The 19,971-nt window shown below is 39.5% G+C and overlaps 1 protein-coding gene across 1 annotated transcript; it reads left to right on the forward strand.

Annotated features, from left to right (window-relative positions):
• The first annotated feature begins 253 nt into the window (after positions 1-253).
• On the forward strand, positions 254-8,022 carry rergla (RERG/RAS-like a). The gene is made up of 5 exons (XM_053314087.1): positions 254-334; positions 460-516; positions 2,361-2,434; positions 3,975-4,123; positions 7,737-8,022. Exons 1-5 carry the CDS (start codon positions 283-285, stop codon positions 8,020-8,022), a joined length of 618 nt encoding a protein of 205 aa, XP_053170062.1. The 5' UTR covers positions 254-282.
• The last annotated feature ends 11,949 nt before the right edge of the window (positions 8,023-19,971 follow it).

Raw genomic sequence — 19,971 nt, forward strand, 5'->3', positions numbered from 1 at the left:
TTCAAAGTTCATGTTTTATTGCTAAGTTTTCTGATGTCTTTTATAGTATAGTATAGTATAGTATAGTTAAGGCATGTATCCATGGATGGATGGATGTGTGGAGGTCCTCCCAGCCTCCTGAAGCACCGCCCACCCATCTGTAGAGGCGGTGTCACCTGGCTGCTCATCAGCTCTGTCGCTCACTGTCACCCTGCACTCTCTCACATCGGCTTTGCAGAGCATCATATGTGATGTGTGAAGGATATTTCTTTACTGGAGCCTTGTCTTATTTCTACAGAGAACATGAATGAGATGAAGATCGCTGTACTGGGCAGCGAAGGCGTCGGGAAATCAGGTAGGAGATCTGTGGAGCAAGTTGCTGTGCGTCATAGATAAACAAAGTGTTGCCTCTGAATCACCTAAAGCCCCCCCCCCCCCCTTCCCCATTTCTCTCTCTCTTTGTGTGTGTGCACTTTGCAGCTCTGATCGTCCGTTTCCTCACGCGGCGTTTTATTGGCGAGTATGCGTCTTCTTCAGGTAATTATTGGCCGGCTGCCTCTGTGTGTGCAGCCAGTGGACTTGTATTAAGCCTTACATACTTAAACAGCTGTAAAAACACCCCAAATGGCATTAATATATAGTCTGAAATCTGATTACTTTTCCCAAAATGCTGAAGATGAAAATATTTTAAAATATTATACTTTTGTATAGGTGCTACATATTTTTGTCCATTGAGGCTATTCTGTATTTATTGCCATGTGTTTTAGTGAAATGAATAGTTAATAGTTTTAATAAGATAGTAGTTTTTATGATGTAGCAGTGAAGACTGATGGCTCTAATGGTTCTACAATAAACCCCACACTTCCATAAAGTTCTGATCATTTTACCTTTACATTAAATACATTTACATCATTATTGCTATGTTATATTTTCATGTCTTAGGTCAAATAGGACATGATATTGTGTGATAGGAGCTGTTTTTTCTCCATAAATGAAAAAAATACACTCTCTCTGCTCTCTGAAACATGAATCAAGGTTTAATCACATTTATTGATCAGTCAGATCAACTATTGATGCTTTCTAAACACATCTGTGCTTCAACATTTGGTATAAACACTTTTAATGAGGAGATTCTTAGACTGGAACATACTGCAAGTAGGCTATGTCACCACAAGACAACAAGTAATGTAAGGGTTAACCCTTACATACTGTTCATGTATAATGTGTTTTATATAAAACGTGTTAGAGTTTTTCACTCTAGCACACAGTATGATGTTTACACTAAATATTATATATATTAAATATTCAATCCCAAAGTAAAGTATATTCCTTAAGGAAAGGAATCAGCAGACATTATTTTGATGTCACTTCATATCTGCACTATGACAGATAATACCCAGCCCTGTCATGAATAGAAATATTCTATATTGTAAGCCCTTTCTTTCTGCATACACACTGTATGTTCAACTTCACTTCTGTTTATATCACTGTCCTGTAAAATGTCACTATCTAGAATCTAGATTATGTGTGTTGGCTAGTTTCTAGTTTCTATACACTGTTTATCTTTCTCCACCTGCTACCTTCAATCTAAGCCCTCTTATCTCACTTTCTAATACTGCTGCCAGGTGTTTTACAACAGGTGGACAGTGCAACTATGCATGTGACATATTTACATTTTATACTTATAGATTATTCAAATTCAATATTAAGAGCATGGCTTTATATGTAGTGTAATTTTGAAGATTGTTGGCCACCATCTGGTCTGAAGAGCCAGACTATAATCATGATATTCTGCAGGATTCCTGAAAGGTTTCCTGACCTGCAAGGAGAATGACTCACATACATCTCTGATAGCAGCTCAATAGACCTTTGTGTCCCCCAAGAATAATCTAGTTTCATCTGAGTCTGTTCACTTTCAGCATGCCACTGTTTGGCTTGTGACCAGATGAGCTCAGCAGAGAGGAATAGCTCCATGATACATTTTAATGATCAGCTCTTAACAAAGTTTCAAAAATGTGCACACACAGACTGTAAGAAGCTAAAATGTGACTACACTCTAATCAGCAATACAGTGATACTGAAATATAGCATTAGTTCATCATTAGTAATTAGAAATATTCTGCACTGAAAAGTAACACAACAAACCATTATAAAATTAAACACTATTATACACTATACAATTCATTTGGTAAAATGCAAATGTTCTGAACATTAACCATTCGTTTCACAGAAAACAATAATGTCATATCTATCGGTTCAGTATTATATTGTCTACTTTTAATCCTGTGCTTTTGCCCCACAATCTGTTATATAATTACTTATTGATTTATTACTTAAGTATATTGATTAATATACTTATTGATATACTCTCTCTTCCACAGAGTGCATGTACAGCAAGCGTCTGTCTGTGAATGGGAGGCAGATTAGTCTGGAGCTCTATGAGCCCTGCTCTCAGGTGAGTTTGCAATAGAGGGAGAAATAATAATAAGATGTTATCATCAATATTATCAAACCTTTTCAGAATAAAGAGGTGTCATGGTGGTGATGCAGTCCTTGACGTAATCACCCACATTCCTGGACTTCTATTTCTCTCTCTCCCTCAGATTTTAGATGAGTTGGTTAAATGATATTTAAACATGGGTTAGGGAATTAGGGAATATTGCCATTCCTACTGTAGTAGCAATGCCAGCCTGGTCACTAAAGCCAAGAAGCATGTGACCTGCCTCAGTGTGTCAGTATGAACTGAGCTGCAGATGATCCAAGTGGTGGTCTGGATCAACATCTGATCATGTGCTACAATTAGTAACATCATGAGCATTTCACATTAAAAAATATCATATTACATCTTATTATATCATGTCACACAGTAATGGTAATTTATACTAAGAATCATCTTATCATGTCATGTTATTCCTATACCACAGTGACATTGTATGGTACTTACTAACCATATCTAACTCACCTGATCCACTCATGAAATCATCACCAACATCAACAAATGAATGTAAAGTTAAACATGACTCTACTGTGTTCTTATTGAATGTTGTCTGTCATCTTGTCTGCATATGTTTGTTGATGCAGTGTTAATAGCTGTGATGTGACAGCGTTGTTCAGACGCATTCATAATCATAGACATGAATTGTGTTTTCTATGCTCACTGGTACACTGTGAGCACAGAGCAGCTTCATTTTGTGCGTGAGCATGTTCTTATGGGTGGGAATCTTCAGAAATCTCATGATTTGATACAGACTGTATTCTCTATTCATAACCAGTCCTTGATTTAATAAATAGACAAGTGGGTGCCACTATCAGTGCAGTGTCAAACCATACACTCTGTTTTTAGTCCACTGAAAGGTCTTGATGAAGATCAAAGAGACAAAAGCAGAAAAGTGTGTCAAGTGTCATTTACTGTTCTGATTCAAAAATAGTTCACTTTTATCTCACAAAGCAAATTATTAAGCTATTAAATCCAAAATGTGCTTAAACCCTTTACTTCTTTCAAGATACAAAATAACTTTATATTGTATGTGCTGAACTCCACGTTAATCTTTTCATTCTGTCATCATAGCTTATAACTTTATTACTGATGTAAAAATTTAGTTTTGGGATTTGTAGATGATAACATTTGTGATTCTGATGTTATTTCATTTTTTCGGCCACTTCATCATGTTCTGCAGCCACGTGTGCTATCATGGATTGTGTTTATCACTGAGGGGAAACATAACAAATATTAATGAGTATAAAGCAAAATCTAGTCAGCATCATCCATCTTAGTTTGCAGAGCCAGTCAAGGATGCAGCTGCTTCCCAGCATCACCTCAGCACCATACACTCTAAACTGTGTGTATAAAGCCCACATTGGATGTGAGGTATTGTAACATACTGTATATGTCAGTACTGGAGGACTAAACATCAAACATGTATGGGGAGGGTTCTGATAGTGGTGACAAAGCTCTTTATGCAGCTGTCTTTAACTGGTCATTTCCTGTTTTTCAGGCCTGTGATGGCAAGTCTACCTTAAATGACCAGATCCACTGGGCTGACGGTTTCATTGTGGTCTATGATATCAGTGACCACTCCTCCTTCCTCACTGCCAAAGCCATTGTACACCTAATCAGAGATCTACAGCTGGGAACTGCCAAAAGGTATGAGGTCACTATAATACAGTTTGATCCATTTTTTCAGCACACAGCACAAGACAAATAAATAAATAAATACTGCATCTGGGGTAGTGGATGAGGTGGTTCATTAATAAAATGTTGTCATATTTTTCAGCACCACCAAAATTATGTTATAGCATTATCCCAGAATGTCTCAAATAAAAATGTATTGGTATGAGAATAATAAAAAGACATGCAAGTTATTACAACACAGTTATCTATCATCCAATCATGCATACATTAAATATAATTTGAATCTATTAATCATTATTATTCATATGAGTAATTAAATTTCCTAACAATGAGCTAACTTTCATCAACTTATCAAAATATTCTTCAGTCTGTCTCTTATTCATCTGTTATTTACCCATGTGTTGCCATGGTGATGTGATATGTTGCAATGTGAAATCTCTGTTTTAGGGCTGAAAAGAAACATTTCACAGACATGAAATAACTTTATTAATTATGACAGTGTTCAATAATGAGTCATGGACGTCAAAACTGCAGGTTTTCATAATATGGAGTTTATTCCTTAGCTTAATTCAAGAGCATATTAAATGGATTTGACAGCAGTATTTATTGATTTCATGCTCAGATTTTGTGATATTTTCTCTCAAAACTCTGCTCTCGCACTCAAATTAGCTCTGTGCATGCTCGCACTCCGTCCTCACACTCGGTTACAACGCTGCTGGCGCAGATTTCCTGCACTCAAACTCAAGTTCTTCCTCTCGCGCTCAGGGAACTTGTGCTCGCGGATCTCTGCTCTGCTCTCGGATTTTTTGTGGATCAAAGCTGTCAACCAATAGAAGGCCAGCTAGTATTGACCAATCAGACTGTCCCTGTTTGTTTACGGGTGTGTTCGCTGTTCTTGGACCCTTCTAACCTGTTCAAACACAAAACAATCATCTGTGTCATATAAAACACTTGTTTATTTTCACATCAGCAGTAAATGATCAACATTATCATTCATTTGGAGTCATGACACGGAATTTGGAATTTGGGGGCCCCAAGCAAAATGGACTTGGAGGCCCCCCCACCACCACAGCCCACCGACGCCGACACCCCCTGGACCACAGCAAAAAAACCTACGCCTCACCATCCCACCCCGCCCGCCCAAAGCCTACAGGAACCACAGCATAGACACACTGTTGAAGTTCAACCACACATTATATCAATAAAATATTTCTTAATAGTGCAAATACTGCTTACAAATGTTGCATATAGGCTACTGCACACATAGTATGTTTACTTATTTTATTTGAACATTTGCAATCAACATATAAACAAAGTGCAAATTCAGTATTAAATATAAAATCCAACATAGATAAAAGTACACACACACACACATATAAGAATAACCGTTAAAAAATATGCAAAATATCTATATCTGCTGTTTGCGAGCCTTAGCTTCAGCAAAGGCAACCACAATGTCCTCCATGTCCAAAGACCGGTGAACATCACGCTCAATTGACATAACGGCCAGTCCTGTGAGCCTCTCTTGGCTCATGGTGGACCTCATATCTTTATCAGCTTCAAAGCTGAAAAGCTCCTCTCACCTGAGGCCACAGTCACAGGGAGAGTCAGTAGGTAGCTAACATAAACAGGGATCATCCCTATGTTCCCCCGGGTCCTATGTTCTCCGCTTTGTATGTGACCGGGGAACATAGGGATGATCCCGTCTACAGTTAGCCTGTTAGCTCAGTTAGCCGCCGAGTTAGTAGCCCAGCTAGCAGATGAGTTAGCCGCCGAGCTAGCCGCCGAATTAGCCGCCGAGCTAGCAGCCGAATTAGCCGCCGAGTTAGCCGCCTAGCTAACAGCGGAGTTAGCCGCTGAGCTAGCAACTAGAAACTAGGAACATAGGACCCGGGGAACATAGGTACAGTGTGGGGGGCCCCCTTGAGGGGGATTCCGATAACAGTGTCGCTGCACTTTCCTGCATTGACCATCACAGCATTAAAGGGACGCGCACACAGTTTGTCGTTGCATTCAATTCAAAACCAGTCGTTGTCTGGGTTCCCCCGGCCAGCTCGGGGCCCAAGCAATTGCTTGGTTTGCCTGTCCTGTTGTGACGGGCCTGGACACCGGTGACTGTACGTCCAATATTCACTCTCTTTTCTCTTTGTTTTTGCTCTCTAACAAATCCTGAGGGAAATATTCAGCTCTTTAGCTGCTAAATTCTCCTCAAACATAATTAACAGTTCAATATTTTGAGTTTTTGTAGAGTGGATTTTTAGAGCTTTCTCTCTTAAAACAGCTGAGCACTGACAGTGAACCAAAACCATAAACCAAAACACTGACCAACAGTGGTCCAAAAAATGAAAGAAAACCACATTTATTACAGCACCGGAGGTCAGGAGTGGAATAAACCCGGTTGAAAGAGTGCCCGCCCGTATGCGACGCTCCTCAAAGAACAGCGAGCACACCCATAAACAAACAGGGACAGTCTGATTGGTCAATACTAGCCGGCCTTCTATTGGTTGACAGCTTTGATCCACAAAAAATCCGAGAGCAGAGCAGAGATCTGCAAGCACAAGTTCCCTGAGCGTGAGAGGAAGAACTTGAGTTTGAGTGCAGGAAATCTGCGCAAGCAGTGTTGTAACCGAGTGTGAGGACACACTGTGAGCATGCACAGAGCTAATTTGAGTGCGAGAGCAGAGTTTTGAGAAAAAATATCACAAAATCTGAGCATGAAATCAATAAATACTACTGTCAAATCCATTTAATATGCTCTTGAATTAAGATGGGGAATAAACTCAATATCATAGCAGCCTGCAGTGATCAGTGTAGTTTGTATGAAAACCCGCAGACTCAGACAGCATAGTAACTTGACCTTAAAGTCCATGTAAAGTAAGAATAAATATGTGTTCTGAGTTTGACATACCACAGAAAAGTGTGTTGTTAACCACCCTGCCAAATTTGAATGATTAAAAAAATCGCCAAATATATGAAATTAGGCTTCAAAGTTTTGTAAAACTCAGCCTCTTTCTCTGCTCCCAAACGCTGTGGGAGTGCCTGCTGAGTTCACTGAAACCCCGCCCCCTACCAAGTGTCACCTGTCAATCAAAGTCACCACCTCTACCGGAAACATGGATGATAGGTCTGAGAACTTTCTGCTGCTAACTCAGCTGCTAGCTCGGCGGCTAGCTTGGCTGCTAGCTCAGCCGCTAAGTCGGTGGCTAACTGTAGACTGTAGTAGTAGTAGTGTGCGCTGAATGTATTTATACCGCTACAGATTTTCAGACCCGCCAACTAAATCCTGAACACAGAAATCTTGAAACACAGTTTGTGAAGCCTAGCTCCACAATTCAAATCTAAATGGTTGAAATGCTTTTTACAACTTCTTTAGAAATACATTTATGACCTATTTAATGTCTGAATTCACTTTACACGGTCTTTAATAATGTAAACTCAAGGTCCACTTACTAGCTTTTGGAAATTGAAACCATTTTAACATGGAGGTAAACTCTGGCACACTGGCTTATGTAAACATCTATAATGTGTGCACGTAAACAGAACTAGTGAAAACCACTGCCATTGTAGCTACAAAGTCAGAGCGGTGTATTCACTGTGTGCTCCTGCTCTGCTCTGTCACCTTCAGGGACGTGGAGTCTATTATATTTCTGGTGGGCAACAAACAGGACCTGTGCCACATGAGAGAGGTACGGCATGAAGAAGGTCAGTGTCTGGCTGTCGAATCTCACTGCCAGTTCTACGAGCTGTCGGCGGCTGAGCATTACCAGGAGGTGGCAATCATATTCTCCAAGATGGTGCACAACGCCAGCATGGGCAGCAAAGCCAAGGAGCGTAGGAGACGCCCCAGTGGCTCTAAGTCAATGGCCAAACTCATCAACAACGTCTTTGGCAAGAGGAGGAAATCAGTGTGAGGTGTCGGTCAGAGCTTCATCAGGGCTGTTGGACTGAGACTCTGCTCTGTATCTTTTATTGTGTTTAGTGTTGCTATTGATTAGCATTGAGATGTATGTGTATGAAGAGGTGTTATTATGATACAGTGATACAGTAGTACATAGCACCGACCCTGCTTACTTCATACTTTTGCTCTTTGACATCACTGGAAGATGAGAGACGTTTTCTTAAAACTACCAACCCAAATGTTGTAAAGTTGGTGACATTTCATCCTGTAGACCAACACACAAAATCTAAGCTTCATAAGCATTACTGTATGTCTTGTATTAAATCTGTATTATATGACTGTGTACCATTTACCTCAGACGTTGGAAGTCAGAGCTGGGAATGACATCACACCTGAGTTTGTGTCATTCCAGTTCAAAAGTCAGAAAACCAGTTTTAGCCAGGTTAGCCTCTGATAGCAACACCAGTTGATAAAAACACATTTCACTGTATTTTGTGCATAAAACACCGCAGCAACACGTCCACAGATAGAAATTGGGCAGTGCTTATCATCATTAATAGAATGTACACACTAAATGTGTGTTTTATTTGTATGCATGTCTACACAGTGGTATATTATCACAGCTCAGTGTCAGTAGATATTGTACAGTTAGTATTAGACTACAAGAGAGTTGCAAGCCTTCACAGGTAGAGGTGTTGGTACAGAAATTGCGTATGGTTGGTGTGATCTGTATGTGGTGGTGGCGCCCAATGTGATATCATTTCATGGGGCCCAAAATCCCCTGGTGGCGCCCCTGGCAGAGAGCCGGTGTGTGGGAACGTTTTTCATTCTATGATTGAACAACACTTTTTGAGTATAACTTACATCATAGGATACATAAACACTCGCCTACCAGGATCTTAAAAGTGATCAAAAATGTATTCCTTTATTCCTTATAATCTCTATAGTCTAACTGTCTCTTTATTCCAGTGATGTCATTAAGAGGCCGACTTTACAGCAGGAATATTGATTGTCATTCTTTATGTCAAAACTGAGAGAATAGCTGTTGTTCCATCACTTGAGCCGCTCACTCAGTGGTGCTCAGCTAGACTCTGTGTAATGTGGCTCCGGCAGCTCTAGTAGCAACACCTGACTGAAGCAAGTGGTGAAGTTACTACATTGGTCAGACAAAGGCAGCCCAAGTGAGTCCGTGTCTCAGGGACAGACATTCACATTCATAGGGCAGGTCCCTGCAGTCCAGCCAAAATAGTATGTTATACTGTATGTGGGTTGGTCAGTGCAGACCAGCAGACAGACAGATGATGCCTCAGTTTATTAAATCATGTTACCATCTGATTTGGTCACATGTAAAACCCACTTCCTCTGATTAAAACATTCAAATGGCAATAAACATACCCTGTGTATCTGCTTGTATTTTCTTTATTTGCTGCTGTTTAAGTTGCAGTGTTTTGAGCTTTCTCAGCCACCATATACCTTATTTACCTTCAGAGCCAAGACCTGAGACACTTTCCTAACTCTGCAATCTATATAACTATGCATAATCCTTGTGATGAGTACATACATTTACAGTGTGTGGTGTTGCCTTTAATGCTGTGGAAACTTGCCCTGCTACCTCAGCCTCACAGCTAACGCCATCTGGAATAAGCTGATCTGATAATATGTGTGTGAGGATTGACAATACTGTCGATCATCATCAGTGATTTGGTCATAGTTGGATGGATACAGAGAACTCATGACTCACTGTTAAGTAAAAACTCCCATTAGCCCAAAAACTAAATGAATCATTTTCAGAGCATCTCATCACTTCTCCAAAGCTGATAGACCTCCCATCTGATCCCTGCATCAGCCTGTAAACTCAACAGTAAATCTGAAGATCCAAGAAGGGGGTTTACGCAGTTATCTGGTTGACTAAGCTGAGGAAAACATGCAGGTCAGACCAGTTCATGTTCTAGATTAAAAGTTAGATAACTCAATAAACCTGCTTCCTGGAACAGGCCTCTGGGTCTGATGTCTTTAGAAGTGTTCTTCCAGCACAGAAGCTGCTAAGAGACACATGAATCACTGGGATGGAAAAAAAACAGTACTCCTATTCCTAACACTATTCCTGCTGCAGTCTCCAGAACACATTGTACAGATACACAACTATGTGCTACAGGGAAGTAAAGAAAGGGACTTTTAATAAAGCATGATTGGCAACACTGGGGCGTCAACCTGTAGTGAGTCAGCAGCCTTCAGTCATGAAGGTAAGATGTGTTTAATGTGTTTTCAACTGCATTACTTTATTTCTGACCTGCTGTTGGAAATATAAGTTTCTGGTGTCACATTCAGTGACTGGAGGTTTATTTCCAGGCTCTGACATTCAACAATCAAACAAGCTGAAAGCATCAGAGATTGTCAGCCAGTGGTGTTTTCCATGGCTGTGTGTGGGAGAGGTCTGGGAGGGCTGTACATGCAGCAGAGCATATCCAAATCCTGGCTGGATCCAGGAGAAGGTCAGAGGGCTCTGCCTGCTTCAGAGGAATGGAATCTGTTTGATGTAGCAAAGAGCATGATAGCCAACATATGGCTCTGGTTAGGGTTTGTTGAGGACAGGCGGGTCCACCAGCCGACTGACTGATCCTTTCGTGTTATGACAGTGGAGTTATCACCAGAACAGTGAATGGTGGCTCATAATCCATTCCATCCATTAGAAATCCCTCTAACTTTCTCTCACATTACAGATCAGCCTGACTGACAGCTGGATGAAAAACACCTTGAGCATATTGCACATAGATTGTTCTCTGTGTCAGTACATGCAATCCTCAATGTGATTTAACTAGCATGAAAACATGATGGTATCTGCAAATCCTTCAAACATCTCACTTTGTGGTACGAAAGGATAAAACTTAACCGCCATGTGACACACTTTCGTACTTGATGTGATGTTAAAAACTATTGCATTCTGTCAGTGTGTAATATATTTGTGTCTTGTAGTGATGAATTTACAGAGAATTACCAGTGACTCTGCACCTTGGGCTGCAACTTAACTGCTTCGGTTCACTGTCAGGTCTCTCATAGCATCAGAGAAAAATGAAGATAGTGGAGCATTTGGCAGCTAAAGACCCAGATATTTCTCTCAGGAGTTGTTAGAAAGTAAAAATAAAGTTGAAAGAGAGTGAATACATTAATAACAAGTATAAATTAACAACCGTTTGCAAACAAGATCAACACATTTACCAAAAAAGTGACATGACAATGTTGAGTTCACTACTTTTATAGGGACCCCAAGTGGCCAAAAACTAAACCTGACAACAAGACCATGACTCAGTACCTGACTGTATGAAACAACTGATGGCTTCATCTCATTGAACCCTCTGTGAGTGACTGTGGATGTTTCACTCTTATGTAAGACAGAGCACAGACCCAACCCCAGCCTAAAGATGACCAACATTATGTCACCTGACATTGGTAAAGGCCAAGGGGGAGTTGTGTGTTCTCCGAGTGAAGACCACTTCCGTGTTCAAAAAGCTGCAGTCCTCCCCGCGGTCTCTGGGGGTGGTGCCAGAAGGGAGCAATTTCCCATTGAGCCCCATGTTAAAATAGCCGACTTTACAGCTTAAAAAAACATATTTAAAGCCTGGTGCCTTTTATTTTTTTGGTCTTTACCGATAGTTTCCACCTCAGTGAACACTGTGTGTGTGTGTGTGTGTGTGGGGGGGGGGGGGTGTTTTGTATCACAACCGTTTAAGTGTCATTTAGGCTTAAAATTCTGGCATAAATTAGGGCGTGGTTACGTTGAGTGACAGGTTCACAGACAGTTGCCAGCAGTTAGCTCTATGCTAAAGCATCGGCTGGGCTAGGCTAGGCTACCCCCAGAGGTCCGAGGCTACATCCAGCAGTTGACAGGCGCTGCGGTGTCCGTGTTTGTTTGCCTATTTTCGGGTAGTTTTTTGCTGGCAATATGGCGTGTTGTGCTGTTGATTGTACTCACCGACCGACAAAGGATTCTGTGTTGCAGTTTTTTCAGTGAGTAAACCGTAGTACTATTTTACCCATAGACTGTATAAAATATATTTTACCTGGATTTTGGCACTGTATAATGACTTTATTACCGACTCATGGTCTCTGCTGATACAGACAGATGACCAGAGCAGCTAATGTTAGCTGCTGTTGCGGTGTTTTGTGCTCTCAGTCCGTTTAATGCGGGATATTATATAGAATAATATAGAATATACATAATGTTCTGTATTATCTTTCATTTAATATTATTATTATTATTATCTTTCATTTAATAATACTTATATACATTGTCAAGAGTAACTTAAATGAATAAATGAATAGCCTAATTAATGCCACACTGCAAAAAGCAAGCTTCTAATCCAGAGAATGTGTGATCTGTATTGTATCGGCGATACTGATTTCAGAAATCGTTAATCATGTTCAAAATCAAGATCAGAGCACCCATAAATAAATACAATATATATTTCTTATTATATTCATTGTTGGTATTATTATTAAAGGTGAACTGTGTAACTTTGTTATTAAGGAACTTTTTATCAAGCAAAGCCCTTTTTATTACTCCATATCCTCAAATAGCTCTTAGTATCAAAAAGGTTTATGACCTCTGATCTATAAGTTGCTGAGCACCTATATGTGTCATTTTAAAGTTTCCCTCTAGGTGATCCGGACAGGCTGGACAAGTGAGTCGTCAGCATGAGGAGACAGAACTGGACCCTGCTCTCCAGCCCCAATCCTCCCCTGTGCTGTCAATAAAATCTGTATTGAGCATGAACTCAGCGTCTTCCTGCCACCTGTTGTCACAGATACTCAGAAATGTTCTTTTTTCTGACTTTCTTAAAACTAGATGTATAACATGCATCTTAAACTTTATTAAAATCAGTTAATCATGTGGAGAGATTTCTCATGCAAGTAGGTAATTATCTACATATTAGAGTTCCACTGTTAGTAAAAGTAAGACATAGACATATGATTTAGCACATTAGAAAAAAAAATTACTGGTAAAGACTTTCTAAGGTTCCATGTGCACCCTGGAAAGGTCAGAAAACAGAAACACTGTTGTGAGAATTTTTACAATTTTTAGTAAAACTTGACTAAAAACTTGAGTTTTAATGCTTAATATTTGTGTTTAAGTTGATATTCTTTTTAACTGACTACGACATTTTTAACATTTTCAATAAGTGTAGAAGACAAAAGGAGTGCAATTATGAAAATAATTTATTTGAACATGAGGTACTCTTTAAATGAACAGACAATGAACAAACAAAACAATCAGTATATATAATAAATAATAAATAGAATTTTAAAATAAAATAAAAAACAGGGGCGGTGTTTGGCTCAGTTGGTGGAGCGCCCACCCCATGTGAGGCTGTAGTCCTTGCTGCGGGCGGTCCGGGCGTGGAACCTGGCTGGGGCCTGGTCTGGGCAACCGGCAGAGGCTGGACGGGGCCTGGGCGCCTGGCCGGCCAGCCGGGGCCTGGTCTGGGGCCTGGGCGGCTTTCTTTTCCATTTTCTAAATATAAAGAAAGACAAACATCTTGTAACCAGTGGTGTACAAAGTATTGAAATGCCTTACTTCAGTAAAAGCAGAGACATTATAATAAGAGGAGACATATCACTGAAAAAATCGCCCATTGAAATGCATAGGGAAACTTCGTAACACCAAGATGGCCGGTGTTTGCACATGTCCCGCCTCTTCCGGTGCCGTTGCTCCAATCATTTTGCTGGTCCTACGCGGTCACGTTTTTTGCGACACTTGGAAGTCATTTTCAACAGCGACATTTTAAAACACATGATCAGCAGTTTATACTACTTTGTGTACATATATTTTGTAATGCTTTATCCAAAATTGTGGCATGATCTGGGAAAGTTGACTGTGAGCAAACTTCTGTCTCTGCTGTGAGCGTAAGATGATGTCTTGCTGTCAGTGCCTGCCGTAAATGAAGACTGTCGTGAAGTATTGCGCATGTGCAGTCCAAGATTGCCTGTAAGGAAAAAGGCTTTTAAAACGTTAATTTGATACCAAACCATCAAACCCTTTCAGCGATTATAGTTTGATTTTCATTGTGATTTCAAAACATATGTTTTTTATGTCCCTTAGACCTCGGAAAATGGAGATACAGCTCTCTCCCTATTCATTTAGATAGCCGGTTGGTCTTCCTATGGCCAAATAGCTGCCCGGAGGCGTGGCCAATTTTCCCGCTGAGTGAGACGACTTGCCTTAGAAGGACTTTGGTAAAAGTAGCCTACTAATACCACACTGTGAAAATACTCCACTACAAAGACCTGAATTCAAAACCTCACTTTTGTGAAAGTGTTAACATTAAGTTTTATCTGCAAAATGCAATTAAGTATAAAAGTAAAAACAGTATTTGTGCAGTAAACAGTCCCTTTCTGTTTTACTGTTATAGAATGTTTGTGGATTGATATCACTGATGAATCAATGCATATAATGCATTTTACTGCTGAGGCTGTTTAAGTTTAGCACAATTTAACAATTAAATATATTAATATATATTGAGTCGATTTATCTATCTATCCCTGTCATGTGAGAACCCTGTATCTCACTTCTTTTAAAAAAAAATATTTAAGTGTATAAATTGCTTAACAAACGTTCTTTACATTATTCTACATAGTAATTTCACAGAGTAGTAACGTTTAACCCTCAGATCCTGTTGCCACATTTTATGGACCATCAGATTTTTCATTTGGCTGTGATCATGCTATAATGTTCATAGGTTGCAGAGAGGTGGCTTTAGCAAGGTACATCATGATCCTAAAAGATGCACCATGGTCCGCACCTAATAATTATCTGTTTATCGCGGCTCCCGGGGTAGCTAAAGCTACTCGCGCTGCCCCCAGGGGACTCAACGCCCCCAGAGCCGCAACTGAGGCGCGCTGGGGGGGATCGAGCTGAGGGATTTCATCGGGCTGATGAAAGTGATTTTGTCTCTGATTTTCACCAGATTTAAAATTTTATCAAAATTTGCCGTAAAAAAAACTGTAAAACGAAAACCAGTCCCAGAAGCGCTCCCCGAGAATGGTGCGTCGCCACCCGGGTAAAATACGTGAGGGAGACGGCTGCGAGATTTGGCGCTTTTTTCAAAACTCCGATCTAAAATATCAGATTATACCACTTTCCCTTGGTCGATTGAGGTCCAGTAAAAAGTATGATGGTCTTTTAACTCTCCTCTAGGCATATATGTATTATGATGTCATGTTTTTTACACAGAAAGGCATATGATCATACCTTTTAGCCGACATGTCACAAAAAACTGTACGGTACATGGCCATATAAAATTAAAAAAATGCTCCAGCGAACTATAAGCAAACAAATCAATGTTGGCCCTGTTCAAAGGCAGACATATGACTGTTCTCATAATAGTTGGAGGAAACAAAATTATTTTTTATTTTATTGCAGTTTTTCAACATTTTTTATGACGGATATTAGCGGTCCCTCACTAAATCAGGCCATGAAAGGGTTAAATTATAAAAAATATTGATAAAATTACACATCATTTATTAGAAGACACCTAACCCTAAGCAACAAAAATATATATATTGTAATACCTATTTTAACTTTATCATGGTGTGTGTTTGAAAACAACAGGACGTTAGTCATTCCTAACAGGATCTGAGGGTTAAGATGAGTTTTGGTCCCCAGCGGACTTATTTAACTTTATTTCTTATGTAGTATAATCTCAATAAAACATTAATCATTATTTCAAGTGCTGCGGCGTTAGATTTGTTTTATAAGGAACTTAATGTTACCTGCGGTCGAGTCGGTCGCTGTCAGGTCGCTGTGCTGGAGGCTGGACTGCCGTGTAGCTGCTGCCAGTAGCTGCTTGTTAGCCTAGCCTAGCTGATTAGCCTCAGGCTAGCTCAGTTCTGCGCGGTTAATTCGAGTTCAGTGGGCGGGATCTCGGCCGGCTGACCCCGGCTGACCCGTAGAGTTATCGCCTCTCCTCCAAATATGGAAAGTACACGCCCACTAAAATCCAAGATGGCGCAGTCCTAATGCCCGTAGTACAGGCACAAAACACACTCCCCCAAACCAATGGGTGACGTCACGGGTGCTACGTCCATTCTTTTTACAGTCTATGGTAAAGGCTTTTATTTTTTATTTTTCCGTACAACATAGAGAAGTAACTGGTCTATTTTCATTAGCTATCATCATCATCAGCTATCAATATCATCTATAGAGTGTCCCAAAGAGAAGAGACTACAGCAAATGGAAGGTCAGTATTTGTCCATAAAGGGAACACAGCAGTTGTAAGTGCTGTGTTATTTTGCAGCTGGCCCTATGAACTCCTGATGATGAGGTCAGTGCCTTGTATGGTAGCTCTCTCAGTAATATTGTGAGGACTACAAATAACCAAATGCATGTTTTAGTCCTGTAGAAACATAAAAGAGAACTAAACCACAGCTAACTACCTGTCTCCTGTCTACATCTGTATAAAGCTGCATTCCAGTTGTGCCTTGAATTCATATGACTGAATGTAAATAATGTGTTTAAGCTAGCAAAGCAAACTTCAGCACCATAACTGAAACTAAAAATTAACCCGTAGGACATGAGACCTGCACACCAGTATTTACAAGGTCTTCATGCTTTCAGTTTGGATAACTAAAGAATTTTTAATGTATGTGTCAATTACATAAGAGATTAGTCATGTGGAGAATGAACACAAACGGCTTCAAGTACAAGATACTTCCCATCAACTTTCAACCACATCCTTCTTACCTGCTTATATAATTCCTTCATAAATAAATAAATAAATAACACATATAGAAAGGGCTTTAAGGGGTGCATACATGCCTCCAGTACAAGCAGATAAAAAAAATAAGGGTGAACACAAATGTAATCATGACAGATAGGAGGGTGTTTTCAGTAACCACGCACAGATGGTTGGTCACATCAATCATAACTGTGAAAAGCGAGGATAAAAGACAGAGCTATGTATGGTGCTGTATGCAAGAACACAATGCAAGTGTCATTTAGTTTTATTTTACTCAGTTTGTCTTAATAATGAACAAATCTGATGCTTTTATTAGTCACAGCAGCATTTCTTTGAGTCATTCTGCTGTGAGAAAATCTAGAATGTCTGCTAAGTTTTGTATCATTGTGCCACCTAATTGTGTCACATGTGACTCTTGGCCTCACTGATGTAGCCGTGGTCAGAACACAACAGTTTAATCTAGAAACAAATAAAGATGAATTGGATGCTCTGAGTGAATCAATGATGATGTATTCACTTCATACACAGAGAACATGCATTCCAGGCATGTGTTGTCTCTCTGCAGGAGTCACAGGCTGAATATGATGCAGTGACAATGAATACTGCTGCCTGAATGAACACAGGGGTGAACAGTAAGATGGAGATAGAGCTGCTTGTGTGAGGAGGAAGGATACCTATGTGAAAGTTATGGGTGTTTGTGAGAATTAATGTTCTAATTCTCTAAAAAGGACAATATGAGTGATGCAGTCATAAAGTTGTCATTAAAACACTAATAATTCAGAATGATCTTTTTTAGAGAGATGAGACAAGAAAAGACAGAACATAATACGACAAGACACACACTGAGGATGTACAGCAGGAACAGCAGGAAAGAAAAAATATTGTGTGGGTAGAGTAGGCGTGAGTGCAGAGGAGCAATGTGGGCTAGTAGTTATAAGTCAAAAAGAGAGAAAAAAAAGGTAAATAGACTGTACTTATATAGCACTTTTCTAGTCTTTACGACCACTCAAAGCGCTTTTATGCTACATGTCATTCACTCATTCACACACATTCATACACTGATGACAGGAGCTACCACACAACCTGCCAACCTGCCCATCAGGAGGAAACTAACCATTCATTCTCATTCACAGCAGCAATAAGAGCAATTTGGGGTTAAGTATCTTGCCCAAGGACACATCGACATGTGGACTGGAGGAGCCAATCTTCCAATTGGAGAACGACCGCTCTACCTCCTGAACCACAGCCGCCACAGAAAATATTGCAAGAAAAAATACTGATCATAATAATAATGCTAGGGAAGGGTTAGTGAATAAATAAATAGGGCGAAGAACGGCAAAGGAACAAGAAAAGGTTCAAATTAAACAGAAGAAGGAGCAGCTGGTGCTGTATGAAAACACCATGTCTGTTTATTAATGTGAATATTATTATGTGTTATTTTATTCATTCAGTAATACCATTGATTGATAGAAGTTTTGGGGTTGTTTCTGACGGCAGAGTCACAGCAACAATTATTTAGTGAAAAATGATTCATATACATAAAAATAAATGAGAAGAGATATGTAATTGAGATAACAGTTAACAGTGTGCTGCATCATGTATGCTTGAGGCAAAGTGCCATTATTGACACAAATCAGTTCTGGTAAGGAAAGCAAAATGATGTTATGTGCCTGTGTTCTTCATATGCTGTTTTCAAGAGGTTACAATATCATAGTTATTGGGATTTGTATTGGGATAATGTTTGTATTGTTATCTTCTGTAGATTATAATGAGGCATAGAAATGATTTGCTGTAATCTACAAAAGGGAAGATTTCAGCTTTCATAACAGGAACAAATATTTTAGTTAGAGAACCAGAGCCCATTTGTGGTAAGGTAAGGTAAGGTAAGGTAAGGTAAGGTAAGGTAAGGTATCAAAATAAATAAAATAAAGTAAAATAAAATATTATATACAATAAACAATTTTATGTGTAAAATAATCTGCAACTATATAAATCTGTAATATACATACATTCCCGATACTTTGTGCACTGTTCCTGGGATTTACAAAGTAAAATTCTGTGTTCCTGGGATTAAACAGTAAAATGTGAAAAGGATGGTACACTTGTGTTTGCTTCCATCTAGTGGTAATAATACAGAACTGCAGTTTGAGAACTAGCAGTGACTGAACTGTAATGTTAGATTTGATCTGCTGTTAATATGTGTTGAGAAACAGGCCATTGTGATGGAGCTTTAATGTAGATTTTGCAGTGACCACCCATCATCTGCTCTCTAAAATAGAAACCTAATCACTCTCACTCTTTCTGCACACCGCATATAGAAGTGCTGAATATTTAAAATGTCTTCATCAGCATTACAGCAGCCCTGCTTCAGTAGGGAGAGTGAACATCCAAATCTGTGTCAGACTCAAGATTCTGTGAAAGATACAGCTCAACACCAAGTGCCTTTAAATGTGAGAACCACTTAAAACATGGAGTGGATCAGTGTGGTTTGGATCTGTAGCTGGACAGGATCATTACTCTAGATACAGCTGTCAGAGATATGTTACTTGAGGCCCCTATACTCTGTAAGACAACATGTTAGATCTTTATTAGATAGTGTAGACAGCTGCCAGGGAATAATAGAAGAGAGAGAGGGATGATGGTCTACATGTAAAGTACATGGTCTTTTTGATAAACTCCACTTATGAAACATTCTAAAGTGTCACTGCATGTCAAGCACTGCTGCATGGGTTTGAAGGCTGCAACTCACAACTATATTCATTATCAATTATTTTCTTTATTTGGTCTTTAAAATTGTGAAAAATGTCCATCACTGTTTTCCAAATCCCAAGGAGACATCAAATGCCTTCTTTTATAGTTCACAGTGTGTAGATATTCAGTTTAATGTAGAGACTAAATAAACCAAAAAATAAAAAAATCATATTTAATGAGCTGGAATGAGGAATTGACTCAAAACAATTAATCAATCATCAAAATAGTTGGTGGAAATAGATGTATTGCTGGCAACTAATTAATGAATCGACTAATAGACTTATTGTTGCAGCCCTAAAAGGTTTAATAAAATGTTGGCTGCAAACTGTATTAGACTGTACAGAATAAACCATGCTGATGTGATGAATGTGTGAATTGTGCTTTGTTTAATAGAAAAAACAAAGAGTTGTTTCTGCTAGTGATTCTGGATATTTGTCATTTTAGACTGGTTGGTTTGTGGACATGGGTCATAAAAACAC

This window comes from Scomber japonicus, chromosome 23 (assembly GCF_027409825.1).
Source record: "Scomber japonicus isolate fScoJap1 chromosome 23, fScoJap1.pri, whole genome shotgun sequence".
Taxonomy (NCBI): domain Eukaryota; kingdom Metazoa; phylum Chordata; class Actinopteri; order Scombriformes; family Scombridae; genus Scomber; species Scomber japonicus.

What these genes read in the sequence shown, in the direction of transcription:
- rergla (XM_053314087.1), top strand. Translation starts at nt 283, where the DNA reads ATGAATGAGATGAAGATCGCTGTACTGGGCAGCGAAGGCGTCGGGAAA. An exon ending in CGAGTATGCGTCTTCTTCAG is followed by an intron (nt 517 to 2,360) that starts GTAATTATTGGC and finishes TCTCTTCCACAG; the next exon opens with AGTGCATGTACAGCAAGCGT. An exon ending in CAGCTGGGAACTGCCAAAAG is followed by an intron (nt 4,124 to 7,736) that starts GTATGAGGTCAC and finishes TGTCACCTTCAG; the next exon opens with GGACGTGGAGTCTATTATAT.